Raw genomic sequence first — 16205 nt, 5'->3', positions numbered from 1 at the left:
GTCCAGATCATGGCAGCAAAGAAAATATAGACATCTGAGATAAAAAGTGAGCATGAGCAACCATATCAGTTGTCGTTTAATGATACAAAAGTAAGTAACTAAAGACTTATTGTTTAAATTAATAATCCCCGGGGTACCCTCTAATAATTTCTCCGAACTAAGTAACATCGTCCTTATTGCTGCTGACAATGTCTACAACTATTGGTGAATCAAGCTCAAAAATAAGATTTTGCAGTCCCAACTCCACACCCCCACCTTAGAGCAGAGAGAAGACAGCAAGCATCCCCTTCTCTAACAGAAAGCATAGTCTCCATACAGTTGGTCCTTGCCTGAACTAATTGTCTTTGCTCTCTTACGTTTATTTTAGGTTTTAAGTTGGTTCTTTATGAATAATGTGTGCATCAATACATGCAATAATTCTCTTTATTCCCAAAAGCATAAACCTATTATACTTCAGTAAGTCCAGGGGAAGTATTATATTATCTGAAGAGGAAATTACATTTTAATGTATTATGACAAACTTTTGGGTAGTTAATTAGAATATAAAAGAAAATAAAATACAAATAACACTTCTTCAAAAAAAAATACAAATAACATAATGACAAACCCAAAATATGTGATTTTGGTATAGCAACGGTGTAATTTTACACAATCTGTATGAAAATTTCAAAACCAGCAACCAATTCGGTCAAACAAAACTTATAAACTAGTCAAATAAATTATATAAGCAATCTTATTGGTGTTGTTAAACAAACTTTATATCAGTACCATAGACAGTCATTAAAATATGCAATGGTGTTGTGAAAGAGGAGTTCTGCTAAACTTTCCGGGATTGACGTAACGGTATGTCAGGCTGGGAGATATTGGATGCTGCAGGTTTATTATTTTTTTTTGAAGAGGCTGCAGGTTTATTATTAGGTAAGGGAAGAGCCCTCAATGGAATCTCATTTGCAGAGGCGCCACGGGCTTTGCTCTTTAATTGTTCAAGAAGTCGTAAAGCTTCTCTAAGTTCTTCTTCTGCACTTGCTCCATGGCTTTCCCACGCATCAATGACTTGCTGTTGAAACTCAACTGCAAGGGCATAGCTGCAATTACAATATTCAAACTTTTAGATAAATGTGGCTATATCACTCTAACACTGTCTTTAACATTCCGTTTATTGGATAAAATTCATGCAAGTCCTTCGGGAATGGACATGAATTTCAACCAATAAAAGAGTGTCGGGAAAAAAGTACTTGAGTGGGTGTTGCTAGCACTTCTCTCCTAAGATAAGATCATGTATACAGTAACTTCACAAATAAAATTTGTGTAGACTACAGCCAAAATAACATCTGCAAATGAGCTCAAAATGGACCAATCTATATAATGAAATAAGTTTGCATAAAGTTCCAAAAATAAGCAAAACATTGATGGCTGACTGACTACATTAGCAGTAATCATATGTAATGGCCATAATTATCTATACTCAAGATCTACCCTCAAGAATTTTATAATTCGAATTCAACTCAGATACATATTATTTTATCTAATATCTGAAGATTAAAAACCTGCATTGTACAACACTTCAGTCACCAAATCAGAACTCTGTTGGTGAGTACAGAAGAGAAGATAGTGGTTTAACAATTAACTCATTCTTAGAAGGCAGTAAACACGGAAAACGAAAGGGTTATGAGCCTAGCGTGAATAATGGCCTGTTCAGATGGCTTATGAGATGTCTAAGCACTGGTGAAACGGTTTCGGAGAACTTATGGAAACAGCTTATGAGATGTCTAAAACAGTTTTTAGCTTATTTCCATAAGCTCTCCAAGATATGAAAATGGTTTAACTTAATTTTACTTTTTGTTATAGAAGTAGCTTAAACATAAGCGCTTCATTAAGTTGTTTATCCAAACACGGCTTAATTTTTCTTTAGAAAGCAGCCAATCAACATAATGAGGAAACAAAAAAGCAGATATATTAATTATACACTGCACTCTTTTTTAGGTCAGAATTGTTAAAGTTGAATGCATGAGAATTAAGCAATTCAGTAGTTTCACAAAAATTGTTCCAATGGAATCTGGATCACAATCCAATTGGTATAGTTCCATAAAGTTAAATTTTTAAACTGCTAGAGCTACATAAAATGAAGTGCATCATGTATTATGACAAGTGTGCCCAAAAGGATTTGTTTTAAGAATCAACAAACCAAGAGAAACAATATCATGGTATGATGTGAAACCAATAAAACAATACATACCTTCCCGTTTCACCATAAGCCTTCGAGAGGTTCTGACATGCTTCAATTGTATCTGCATGGTGTGGACCAAGAGAAACCTCCATGATATCTTTTGCTACCGCGAACATCTGCGCTGCTGACTGAGGTCTATCCAACTCTAAATATGCTGCCCCCAAATTGTTGTAGATATAACCCACTCCAAAATGCTTGGGACCAAAGCTATCTTTCAACCTTTCAGCGGCACTTTCCAAATAAGGAATAGCCTGTTTCACCTTACCTGTGAGCAACAATAACCATCCGATTCTTGCAGATACATTTCCCTCAGAGTGCTGCTCTTGCGGGAGTTTCTCAAGCAAAGCCAGTGCCCTCTTCAGCAATGAAATTGCAGTTTCGAACTCATTCATGGTTTCATATAGCATGGATATCTCCGAGTACGCCTCAGCAACTTCCACCGGCGCAACCTGTTCTCTTTTGTCGAGAACCCCAAGAGAAGTCTCTAAACACCTTTTGCAGTCTGCAAACTTTTCCTGATTACACAATGCTTTCGCCATTGATATGAGCACAAGAGCTCGAGTCTCACTGTCCTCTTCAGTCTGATATACAATATTCCTCAAAGCACCGACAGCCTCATCGTATCTCCCCAAAGCAATCATCATATTAGCAGCATCAACTTCAGCGCGCAACAAATCAGAATTAAGATTCCAATTCTTCAAAATCCTTTGCGCCAAAACATTCTGCTCCAACGCCTTCTCATGTTCCTCCAACCCACAATACACAATCCCAAGAAGTTTCCTATCATGCGCAACCTCCACAGAATTCGTCCCCAAACATTTGGTATGTATATCCAACGCCTTCAAACAATAAGGAAGCGCCTCCTTAAAGCTCAAAACCGCAGCATAAGCTTCTGCTAAGTCACGATTCCCTTTACCTAATTCCTTACTATCTTCCTCAAAAGTCATCTCTTTAATCTCCAAACACTTCCTAAGATTCTCAAGAGCCTCTTCCCTCCTTCCCATAGCAGTCTTAACATTAGCCAGCTCAAGTTGCACAGCATGAAGCACAGGCCTAACATCATCAGCACTAACACCCTCGTTCTCCAACCAACCCAAAACCCTATTAGCCCTATTAAGATACCCTAAACTATCACTAAACCTATTCAAACCATAATTAACAGAACCCATTAATTGCAAAGTCATTGCAAAAGGCAAAGAAGGTTTATTATCATTATCAAAAGCTCTCAAAGCTCTATTAGCAAAGGAAAGAGCTTTTTCAGGATCTTCGCCGTCTCGATCAAGTTTAAGTCCAATTTTCAAAGAAGCTAAACCAAGCTCTTTCTCATTGAATGCAACTTCCATATCACTGAACGCTTTGAGCATTTCTTCGGTGGTTTCTGCAGACTCAAAAGCTTCTTCAAGATGTGATTTTTCAGCGATTTTTTGTTGTCTGGAGGAGAATTTTCGTTGAAATGGGATGGATACGAATTTGTTGGGGATGATAATTGGGTTGAAAGATGCATCACGAAGAGAAGAGAAAGAAGGTGAAGATCGACGAGCGATGTGAGAGAACAACGCGATCGATTTCAAGAGTTTTCTCATGTTGATTTTGCTTCGTTTTCAATTTTGGGTTAAACCTTTCCAAAACCCTCTTTCATGGTAAACACTGAAATAAACACAATGTAAACGCTGTCGTTTTGGTTACAATAGAGAAGAAAAACAAAGCCATGTACCAAAAACAAAAAACAAAAACCTACGAGGACCACCATGTTTAATATACTATGCAAATATTATTAATAAAAATTTAAACTAACTATTATACACGAGTTGTTGCTAATGAATTTTTTTATTTTGTAAAAATTTGCAAGATGTAGTAGGAACCCAAATTACTACTCCCTCTATTTTAAAATTATATAAAAATAGTTTTCAAGCACAGAGAAACGGCCCTTACGAGTAATTATCATAGACATAACAACAATCTTCACTAACGAATAATTTTATAATGGAACTAATTTTGCACATACAATATTCAACCTATTATAATTTATTAAATATTATTTTGCATTATCTTAATAAAAGAAAAGTGAAAAACAAAATTAAATTATATAATATAACATTAATCTTTATTTCTACTTACCATAATATTGCTCTATCATAAAAAAAAAAAAAATTACAAAATTACGCGACAATGCCGCGACCCATGGGTAGGCATAAGTATAATGCTAAGTTTAAAAGACACCAAAGTGAAAATCTATATCTGCCCTTCAACCTCATGCTGAGGGTCATCATCAAACTAAAGACGTGTCAATGAATCTATATACAACAAAAGAATAGAGTTTCCACTTTCCACAATATAGAAGGGACAATCATGACTAGGAAACACATGCAATTTAGATCCTTGAAATCATTACCCTCCCAAACAATTAATGAAAAGAAAAAAAAATTCATCACTCAAAAGATTCTAGTGTTTGGATTTACAGTGGAATTTTCTGGAGAAGGTCTGCTATAAATATCATCAAAATGAAGATTATATTCTCCTGATTCTAAGTCATCTATATGTGCTGTATGAAATGATTCTCCTGATTCTCTCCAGTACAACTGTTGTTCCTGTTCTTGATTCTCTGACCCTATATCAGATAATTTATCATTGTAATTATTGTATGCTATTTCGTGATTGAAATTCGGAGGCTCGAAAAAGCTTGTTTGATCATGTCCACCTTGTTGATGATGACTTCTAGCCCACCAATGACTTCTGGTAGGGTGGTTTAGATGATCATTGGAATATTGATCTTGAATTATGCTTTCCCTGAAGATGGGAGCAGACGTGGAAGCCCCGAGATTGGAGGCGGTGCGATCGTCGTGATATTCATTTATGTATTCTTCGTACTCAGGTTCATTCCGTGTTAAATTATTGGAGGGCATCCAATCTCTAGAGTGATGCCGAGTTTCTTCAAACGGATCTGTTGGAACATATCTTGAAGTCGCATCATGTGGTCCGGAAGTATAGTACCAGTCGAGAAGATATGGATGATTGTTTTGATTGTTGGCTTCAATTAACCACAATGAACCTAAGTGATTGCCGGTTACAAAAGTGCTGTTCGACATTTCTCTGGAGGTGAACCGACTTCTGTTGTCTCCGTTGGTTCTTGTGTTAATGTTGGGACTGCCTCTCCACATTCTGAGAGGGGAATATCCTTGTCTGTTTACACGTCTTGATGATAACTTTTGCTCTCTGAATGTTCTCAGATTTAGCAAAAACTGCTTCCCTTCAGCATTTGGTTCCCATGAAAGGTAGCTACTTTGGAAGCTGTAATGATAATAGATGTTAGATCAAAAAAAAATCATGAAGGCAACACTAAGTGATTAATTTAACTAAAAGCAGGGACCAAAAAGTCATGACAGAAAATATTTAAGGGACCAAAACTTGATGAAATTTTTTATAGGGACTAAAAACAAAATTTGAGATATTTGTAGGGACTAAAAACTTATTTAACCCTTTTAAAAATTATTACATGCTTTTCTTTTGCACACCCATATGTCAGACCTGAGAGGTTCAAAACAAGTACAAAGAAAATAAACTGAAATAAAACTTCATAAGATCAGCCTCAAAACTATGATGATATCTGTCATGAACATACCTCAAAAATGATTTCTCTAACTTCCCCTGGCAACTCCTTTTGTTGTGAGGTGAATCGAATGGTGAACCATAACTACTGTTGCCATGCTTTTGAAAATCAAAGACACTAAAACTGTAATAGTATCATACAACAAAGCATAATTATTATGGTCCAAAGAATTGCGAGACAAAGGATTCAACTTAAAAAATATGAATATTATAATTTATAACAATCAATTCTAACCTGCATACATCACCAACACCTTCAACATCCGTCGTAAAATCTTTGATGAACTGCAAGATATCATCAACCCGCTGCAAAATGAAAAGAAACATAATAAATTACACTATAGATATATATAAAGATACCGTATAAATATAGTAACGTCAAAATACAGCAAATGACCTTTGGGACAACAAACAGGAGTAAGTATGGAGTAAGGAAAATTGAGGCCATCTCCTCAAGTAACATCATCCCAGTATACTGCACAACCAAAAACCGATTAGCATAAGATGTAGTATTCAAACCTTTTACTATCATGAAAACATTGAAGAGCGTAACGGTAGGGCAATTTTAATGTAGTTATATTACATCAACACCTAAGAGGTACCTGGAATAAGGTTTCAAACTCAATTCGAACCATTTCATTACTTTCTTTTCCACGCCATCTCTTTGGCATATAATGTGTATGCTGAACTACCATAGACATTGCTCCTTCAGGGTCTATGACCAGAAGTTCGTTCACAATTGCAGCCCGGCTGATGGCAGTTATAGTTCCAAAAACAGCAGCATACCACAACAAGTTCCGACCAAATATCTGCATTGATTTTTGTATAAAATATTAGGAAAGAAAGAAAAAAAAGATATATTTCGCTAATGATTATTATAACGTGTCTGTTTAATTTATCTTTAACGGAGGCATAGAAAAACCATTACATGGCCCTCTAGCAGAGATTCCTCTAGAAAAGCAATGATGATCAGAATTGCAGCAAAGCCACCTGATACAAATGAGATGAATTTTGCAATGATAGATATGATTGGTGAAGGAAATTGCTTGAGATAATCAGAAGCATGCAATACACTGCTATTAATCCGATGCTTGAAGAGATGGTCCACCTATAAAACAAATTTTATTTGTAAGCTTCAGCCTTGAGCACAAAATCAAAAGAAATACAATGACATTATGCTAAAAATATAACTAGGTGCTGGTCTCAACTATTTATTATAGTTAATATATGATACAATTTAAAACAATCATATAGTGATAGTTACAACAACCAAGTCTTTTCCATTGCGTGGGATCACATGTATCAATTTCTAATCCTACCGTGTCTTGTGAAACTAGTTATCCATCATTCATTGCAATACTCTTCATTTGTGCAACACCAAGTCCACTAACTACTCTTGTTGAGTCTTCATCCACCTAACTTATATCCTATGGTTGACAACTTTATCTCCCCGTGTGATTTTATGATGGATTCAAGGTGCTTCAAATGTGAGACTTCTAGTTCTGTATGTTGTCCATTTTTCACCGCTAGGCTAGGATTTAGGTTTCTAGCTAAACTTGGCATCTCATATACTTATTTTACTTCTACTTAAGCAAAAGTTGTAAGTTCCAAGGCTAGTGTTCATATTTCAAACTCCCATTTATTTCTTCTCTCGATTTTCCAACTAAGAATATTGTTGGAAAATATTTAGTTTCCTAGTTTGTTATTTCTAGGAGATTCTAAGCTTATCTATTATTTCCTTTTATGTTTGTACTCTTCCTATTTAAATCAGCCTTGAGCTGAGGAATAACATACAACAGTATTCACTTATTATTTTCTATATGGTATCGAGAGCTCCCGATTTTGGGGGTCTCGCTTCCGCAAAACCCTAGCCGCCATCGTGTTTACAATCTGACCACGACAACTGATTTTGTGTGCGGCACTGTTCACTCATGGTATTGTTCACACGCACTGTTCATTCACCGGTACTGTTCACGCGTACTGTTTAATGGATTACTGTTCACGTGTACTGTTCACCGGCGTTACTTTTTCTTTGCTGCTTCCGGTACTACTTGGCTAAGATTATTAATTATGACGTTTTTTTATTCTCGACGACGATCATCCACTTTCAAATACCGTCGTGAATGCAAATATTGTCATCGTTTGGGACATACTATTTTTCAATGTTGGAAATTACATGGTCTTCTGCGACCTTCAAATCAGAAGAACAAAGGTGGAGGTGAGGGTCATACATTCCAAGCCAGTAATTCTGATCAAGAGCATCAGTCTTCTTCAATTCAGCTTTCATTCACGATGGAACAACTAGACAGACTATACAAAATTCTTGAATCTAACACTCTTTCTGGCTCTGTTGCCCCCAAAGGTACTTCTGTCCTTTTTAGTGTCAGTCCCAGTCATGCTTGGATAGTAGATTCGGGTGCAAGTGATCACATGACAGGTGATTCTACTCTGTTTTCTTCTTATAGTCCATGTGCAGGTAACCATAAAATAAAAATTGCGGATGGATCCTTTTCAGCCATTGCGGGTAAAGGTTCGGTTGTGTTATCTCCAAGTCTAACCCTTAATGATGTTCTTCATGTCCCAAATCTATCTTGTAGTCTCATGTCTGTCAGTAAATTAGCCTAAGATAGAAATTGTCAAACTAATTTTTTCCGTACTCATTGTGTTTTCAGGATTTGAACTCGGGGAAGATGATTGGTAGTGCTAAGGAGAGTGAAGGACTCTACTACTTCGACATTGAACCTGAATCACAACTACCTTCCAAACCAATAAGTTCATGCTTTGAATCTTTTTTAGTTCTGAATAATAATAATAATAATGATGTTATGTTATGGCATTCACGATTAGGTCATCCTAATTTTCCTTATTTAAAACACTTATTTCCTGAGTTATTTCGTAATAAGGATTTGTCTTTGTTTAAATGTGAAGCATGTGAATTTGCAAAACATCATCGTTCTCATTTTCCATTACAGCCCTACAAACCATCAAAACCTTTTTCTGTTATTCACAGTGATGTTTGGGGCCCTAACCGAACGAGTACACTTTCTCATAAAAAATGGTTTATCACATTTATAGATGATCACTCAAGAGTTTGTTGGGTGTACTTGTTAAAGGGGAAATTTGACGTTTGTCAGGCCGTAAAAGATTTTAATAAAATGGTGCAAAATCAATTTCAAACAAATATTCAAGTATTTAGAAGTGATAACGGCAAAGAATATTTTAACACAATGTTGAGTGTTAGGACACTCCCCAACAAAATGGAGTTGCAGAAAGAAAAATTAGGCACTTGTTGGAGGTGGCTAGAGCTTTACTTTTCGCAAATAAAGTACCAAATTATTTGTGGGGTGAAGCAGTTTTAACTGCTGCATGCTTAATTAACAGAGTGCCCTCCAAAGTTCTTAATTTTAAAACTCCAATTCATATTTTCAAAGAATGTTTTCCTAATGATCGTGTTTCAAACGATTTGACCTTAAAAATATTTGGTTGCACTGCATTTGTTCATGAACATAAGAATATTAGCAAACTCGAACCGCGTACTATAAAATGTGTTTTGGTTGGGTATTCTCCAACCCAGAAGGGATATAAATGTTTTGATCCAAAAAACCAGAAAATGTTTGTCACCATGGATGTTACATTCTTTGAAAACAAACCTTTTTTTGACACGCATCTTCAGGGGGGAAATTTAAATGAAGATTCGTTTCAAACTGAGGACATGAGTTTTTTTAATAATTTATCTTTGTCGGTATCACAAAGTTCTAAGACTTATACTTCTGCACCAACGAAAAATGGCCATGATTCTTTATCTAATCCTACTCCTGTTATGAGTAGTGAACTTGGTGAATCCGAGCCTACATTTTCTCATGAAGAAAACAATGAGAATCTTGAAAACAATGATAATGATGATCTAATTGAAATGCCACAAAATAATGAGTCATATAAAGATAATAGGTTTGAAGCAGGAAACAAAACTTGGAAAGGAAAGGTTTTTGTGAGAAAGAATCACAAAGAAAGTGATGAGTCCACATCTCAACACTGTCATGAATCTGAACCGGGGATGATCAACTTCCTAAAAAAAGAAAAGGTAAGTCTATCTCTGTTTCTGAGAGTCGTATTTTGTATCCTGATATCGATGATCCTGTGGCTGTTAGAAAACCTATTAGATCTTGCACTAAATACCCATTGTCCAATTTTATATCATATTCAAATTTGTCTTCGTCTTTTTATGCCTTCACCTCAAAATTGTCTAGTGTAGAGATTCCAAAAAATGTACAGGTTGCTCTAGAAATTCCAAAGTGGAGGGAAGTTGTACTTGAGGAGATGAAAGCTCTTGAAAAGAACAAAACCTAGAGTGTTATGACACTACCGGATGGCAAGAAGACGGTTGGATGCAAATGGGTGTTTACTGTGAAGTATAATTCAGATGGGTCAATCGAAAGGTACAAGGCTCGATTGGTGGCTAAGGGTTTTACTCAAACCTATGGTATAGACTACTCAGAGACTTTTGCTCCTGTTGCAAAATTGAACACTGTCAAAATTCTCTTGTCTCTTGCTGCTAACTTAGATTGGCCCATACATCAGTTGGATGTTAAGAATGCTTTTCTCAATGGTGATTTAGAAGAAAAAGTATATATGGACATTCCTCCTGGCTTTGAAGACAAGTTTGGATCAAATGTATGCAAACTAAATAAGTCTTTGTATGGATTAAAGCAGTCTCCTAGAGCTTGGTTTGAAAAATTCACTTATTCCATGAAGAAACAAGGGTACATTCAAGGAGAAGCTGACCACACCTTGTTCACAAAGTTCTCCCTAGATGGAAAAATTGTTGTCCTAATTGTTTATGTTGATGATATCGTCCTTACTGGAGATGATATAGTTGAAATGGCAAGAGTAAAAGAAAAATTAGCATTAGACTTTGAAATCAAGGACTTGGGATCCATGAGATATTTTCTTGGTACGGAGGTTGCTCGATCAAAAGATGGTATTGTAGTTTCCCAGCAAAAATACATTCTAGATTTATTGAAAGAAACAGGAATGAGTGGATGTCGACCAGCAGATACTCCCATGGATCCTAATGCAAAACTTTGGGAAGAAGGTAGTGTTCCTGTTGATACTGGAAGGTACCAGAGATTGGTTGGGAAACTGATTTATTTGTCACACACTAGACCTGACATTGCTTTCTCGGTTAGTGCAGTAAGTCAGTTTATGCATTCTCCTTTTGAGGAACATCTTGAGGCAGTCTATAGGATACTGCGATATTTGAAAGCAAATCCTGGAAAGGGATTATTTTTTAAGAAGACTAGTGAAAGAAATGTGTCTATCTTTACCGATGCTGATTGGGCAGGTTCAGTCACTGACAGAAGATCAACCTCCGGATATTGTACCTATGTTTAGGGTAATCTTGTGACATGGAGGAGCAAGAAACAAGGAGTTGTAGCAAGAAGTAGTGCAGAAGCTGAGTTTAGAGCTATGGCTCAAGGTATTTGTGAAGTATTATGGATCCACAGAGTCCTAGAAGAGCTTAAGATGAAAATTGAGCTTCCATTGAAATTATCCTCTGACAGTAAAGCCGCTATTAGCATAGCTCATAACCCAGTTCAACATGACAGAACCAAGCATATTGAGATCGATCGACATTTTATAAAAGAGAAGTTAGATGCCGGGATCATATGTCTACCTTTTGTAACTTCGAGTCAGCAAACTGCAGATATCTTGACCAAAAGCTTAGCAAGACCCACCTTTGAGCATTTGATCGGCAAGTTGGGCATGATAGATATCTATGCACCAACTTGAGGGGGGGTGTTGGAAAATATTTAGTTTCCTAGTTTGTTATTTCTAGGAGATTCTAAGCTTATCTATTATTTCCTTTTATGTTTGTACTCTTCCTATTTAAACCAGCCTTGTGCTGAGGAATAACATACAACAGTATTCACTTATTATTTTCTATAAATATACAGTATCATTTACAAGAAATGCCTTGTGACACCATCATGTTCGGTAACCTCATCTAGAACTAGGATACAAAGATAAGGGCCAAAGTTTAGTTATTATAGAAAAATATTCAACATATCACCATGTGATGTCACACTAATAATGACCTCCTTAAACATATTTTTATTGTTCAAATGTAACCAATCAAAATTCCTTTATTCTCTAGAGGCTCCCACAAAACCTATAGAGACTATCTTATGCCTTTTCCAATCAACAAAAACCATGTGTAGGTCTTTTTTATTCCATTAATATATTTTCATCAATCTCCGTAGCATGTACAACATTTAAATAATGTCGTATAGTTAATAATATATTGATTTCTTTGAATAACTTGTGATAAACAAGTAAAACAATTCTGTTAAAGAAACTGAAATGACATTTCATCCATTAATATTTCTTGAAGTAAATGCCAGATTCAAAATATATGCAAGGACAAGTGGACCGATAACTAGAAGAAATTAATAATATCATTATTCTATCAGTGATATCTCATAACTTTCTATTAAGGTTTGTTATTATGATGGCTTGTGCTAGAATTTTGCCATTGGCAAGGCGCGCATGGAAAGCCAGAGCATTCAGCAATAGTCACTTATAACTTTAAATCTTTCTTGCATTATGATTAATTAAGATGCTAACATGAAACCAGTGCAAATAGTAAATGAGCAGCCAAAAACTGACCAAGAAAGGAGTAATGATATACCTCATTGAAACCCCTAAAGACCCATCTCGACAAATTTGACCATCTTCGAGATGATGCTGTGCTTGGGTGATTGTAAAATTGTTCGGCGTGCCTAAGAAAGAGATATACCAGCATGAATATGACAAGAAAGGGAGAAAGTAAAAGCATTGCAAGCCCAACTACCATAAGCCTTTTCTTTAATGTCCTTGGATTTGACACAAAATCCCTTATCAGGTGAAAATTTCTGCAGAGAAAACATGTTCATTGGAATTGTGATACTATGATTATCATTATCATACATGAAATACACAGAAGAAACGAAACGTATATCTCGGAAAAATTTCAAGCCTAAAAAACTATATAGTTTTATATAAGTGAATCACAATCCTACAACTACACGATCATTACATCCCAACACATCATTTTTCTCAAACTGGTTTTAAAAGAAAATTTGATAACTACATCTACGATGATGAAATGCCACATCTTTACTAGTTACAGGACCTAATGATACTGAATATAATGATTGTAAAAGAACTGGTAATTTTACAATAATTAACATACCGATCAAACATGCTTTGCAGGACGCACCAATTCAAAGTCCACTCAAGAGTCTTGGTTAGTACTAGACGATATTGTGTTCCATTAGTTCTGGATTTCACTGTTGGACCAGCACCTGGAACCCACTTAGAAATGGGAAAAGCAAGCACGCCCTTGTTGAGCATTCCAATCAAGTAGTTCTCCTTCCGCATTAACCTCATCACGATGTCATGAGCATTAAGATCCTTTACCACACATAGTTGTCTTGAGTTTTGCGCAAGAACAACCTTTTCAAGAACTGTAGCCCAGGGCATTGTTTGAATTTCACTGTCAGTAACATGGAGACTGCAAGAAGATCAAAGTAAATCAAGTCAGATAAAAGCTTAACTCATGAATAAATTCATCAATACCGTCAATACATTTTATCACATTTACCTATTGTAGTAAAACTCTCGGATTTCCAGAGTGTACTTCAGTTGAGCAAAGAATCTTAAGAAGCAAAATATCCAATAGATAGAAAATATTCCTAAGTATCCAACAATAATAGCTTTGCTAAGTGTTAACGGTGTTAAAGGATGTTGATGAAGAGCTTCTTTAGCAAGATTGCAGGGCTTCATTCCAGATTCAACTGCATCCATTCCACATTTTGCATTACGGAGTCCATTCCAATCAACAAATAGTAAAAAAAATGCTGAAAAACATATGATGAATCCTAGACTAAGAAGTTCAACAATCCACTTGACGATGATGCACCACAGCCCTTTCTCACAGTAGTAGATGTAAAGTCGTTCGAAGAAGAGATCCAAGTCAGCAATTGGCTCGACATTTAGGCTCTCACCATTAAGAAGCCCTGAAGGGCTCTCACTACCTGGACTTGGGATCCTTCTATAATCAGACAATTCAATTTCTTGATGAACATTCTGAAGTAAACCTTCCGTCACCGGTGATTCACCATGACGTTTCCATTTGAATATACTAAAAGCACTAGCATCTCTTGACCTTGTAAACATTGTTTGCAGACACTGAAAATTGGCGTAAACAGCCAGTCCATGCCCCAGAGACCTAAATATTATGAAGAAGCTCTACAGACACGACAGAATCAATATTTAGTATCTTCCATAGGCAGCATTGAAAGAGATAGTATTTCACATTTTACCCTAATGAACAATTAAACTGAACATAGATCACAAAATTTAAAGCTTTACGTCATAATCAATGCATAGTTCCAAATTGTGAGCCACGATGTAATGGTCTTAGAGGTCTCCACAACGGCATTGCAACTACAATTCTGGGCGTATTGATCACATTTGCCTGCATTTTACTGCAATGTGTAATGGTTCACAGTATAAACGCGACCATAACCGTAATTTAAAACCATAAGTGGCTTCTAATTACAAACTTGGCTAAATATGATCAGCTTCAGCTCAACAAGGTCTTAGAAAGTTACACACTTATATCATGTGGTTCGAGTAAGCCTCAAAAACAAATGATATTGATTTCTATGCACAATCTATCAAAGAATAGTTCAATACTAGCATCTTACTAACAAGTAAATTGTCTAAAAATCAATAACATGCTCTTCTGACATATCATGATGAGACACACAAACCACTACAAAGGAACATAACTATACAACATGCCAAATAAAACCTAAATCAATAAGACAATATCCCTACCAAACTTCAAGAAACAGGTAAAAATTTCAAATTTCAATTTCACTAAGCAACAAATTTAACTGTATAAGCACATGAAATTTTATTTTTCCTTTTTCTTTTTATATTTCATTAAGAGAAACATGTGAAAAAGCAATGAACTTTTTTGTCTGCACATTAAAAATAAACAATAGTCCATGATGAAAAGCTATGGTTGTGGCATTGAGCTGAATAATCCAATGAAGCATCAAATAACAATTGCATTACAAAACAATGTATTGCTAAAAAAAACACTTTTAAGCAGAATTTCATGACTAAAGTAAACTACACAGCAAAACAAAACTAAAAAAAAAGGTTACTTTTTTATTTAAAAAAAAAAACGCTTTTCAACAAAAAAAAAATGTTAAAATTACAATAAATTAAAAGATGGGTTTTGAAGCAAAAACAAAAAGAGAGATGAAAAGGGGTAAAAAAAGGTACCTTGGACTAAGCAGAAAACATGGAAGGATGAAAATTGAGGGTACCCAGAAAGGAATTTAGGTGAAAAAGCAGGGAAAGTTGAAGAATTTGAAAGAATGAAACAAGTTGAGAAAGTGATTGAGTATAAGAGGAGAAAACAAAGGAGGAAAAGGAGAAGAAGAACAAGGTTTTGTTTTTGATGTTTGGTTGCGTGGAGAAAGAGGTAATTAGAGTGACAAGAACAAATTCGTACGAAAAATAAGGGATTTTTTTTTTTTTTATCTTTGTATGTTCTTTGCAGAATTGTTTCCAAAATAGGATTAGTAGGAAGAGGAGAGGAACCACTAGGTAGGACTCCGAAACGTGACAAAGGGTACATAACATTCTTCTGTTTTGTCTATGGATTTATTATTAATAACAATAATTTGATTTCATTAATTTTTTTTCTTAATTGTATCTTGTTGTACTTTACTAGCTAACATTTCGCGTCTGTATGTGTATATTATATAAATTTATGTCAAAAAAAAATTATAAAAAAAAATATGTTTTATGGTGAGTTTATTAATAAAAGATTTTTGTTGCGAAAAAAAAAATATTATGTTATGGACTTATGGTGAGTTTTTTTTTTTTTAAGTAATGGTGAGTTTGTTAATAAAAGATTTTTGCAATCTCAAAAAAAAAAATTAAGATATTGTTGGTATTATGAAAAATCCACACCAAAATTTTTTATATCATCTTTATATATAGTAAGTGTTCTGGTAAAAAACAAGGGGGTTTGTATTATTCAAGATTGATAATGGATACAAGTATGATTAGAGGAAAAATATTTTCTCTTTACAAGATTGAAAGAATTGTGTCTTTACAAGAATGAAAGTATGGTGGTTTCTCAGAATGAGAGTCTCTTTACAAGAATGAAAGTATCAGAATCCCCCCCTTGTTCTCTTGAAGAAGATCCTATTTATAGGCAAAACATCTCCCTCTTGTTGCTTGATAACCGCCTTGCTTGGAGAGGAATTCATGGGTAGTGGGCGGTTTCTTTTCCTTCTTTTCCAAG

The 16205-nt window shown here is 35.3% G+C and overlaps 2 protein-coding genes across 5 annotated transcripts; both read right to left on the bottom strand.

Annotated features, from left to right (window-relative positions):
* Positions 1–599: 599 nt before the first annotated feature.
* On the bottom strand, positions 600–3965 carry LOC123909278 (protein KINESIN LIGHT CHAIN-RELATED 2). Its single transcript, XM_045960098.1, has 2 exons — positions 2237–3965; positions 600–1085 (listed from the first exon to the last, which is right to left on the bottom strand). Exons 1-2 carry the CDS (start codon positions 3808–3810, stop codon positions 818–820), a joined length of 1842 nt encoding a protein of 613 aa, XP_045816054.1. The 5' UTR covers positions 3811–3965; the 3' UTR covers positions 600–817.
* Positions 3966–4435: 470 nt separating this feature from the next.
* On the bottom strand, positions 4436–15540 carry LOC123909253 (autophagy-related protein 9-like). Of its 4 annotated transcripts, none has more exons than XM_045960086.1 (11): positions 15173–15533; positions 14246–14351; positions 13476–14122; positions 13065–13385; positions 12522–12744; positions 6762–6941; positions 6436–6642; positions 6231–6308; positions 6069–6139; positions 5847–5957; positions 4436–5515 (listed from the first exon to the last, which is right to left on the bottom strand). In XM_045960086.1, exons 3-11 carry the CDS (start codon positions 14048–14050, stop codon positions 4660–4662), a joined length of 2622 nt encoding a protein of 873 aa, XP_045816042.1. In that variant the 5' UTR covers positions 14051–14122; positions 14246–14351; positions 15173–15533; the 3' UTR covers positions 4436–4659. The 4 variants fall into 4 exon arrangements, with proteins under 4 accessions (XP_045816042.1, XP_045816027.1, XP_045816034.1 ...); XM_045960071.1 differs by having other exon boundaries at positions 14246–14361; positions 15173–15522; XM_045960078.1 differs by lacking the exon at positions 14246–14351 and having other exon boundaries at positions 15173–15540.
* Positions 15541–16205: the final 665 nt, after the last annotated feature.

Source organism: Trifolium pratense, linkage group LG1, assembly GCF_020283565.1.
Source record: "Trifolium pratense cultivar HEN17-A07 linkage group LG1, ARS_RC_1.1, whole genome shotgun sequence".
Lineage (NCBI taxonomy): Eukaryota > Viridiplantae > Streptophyta > Magnoliopsida > Fabales > Fabaceae > Trifolium > Trifolium pratense.
Note: the sequence above shows the minus strand (reverse complement) of the source record. Positions and strands in the feature narration are given on the sequence as shown.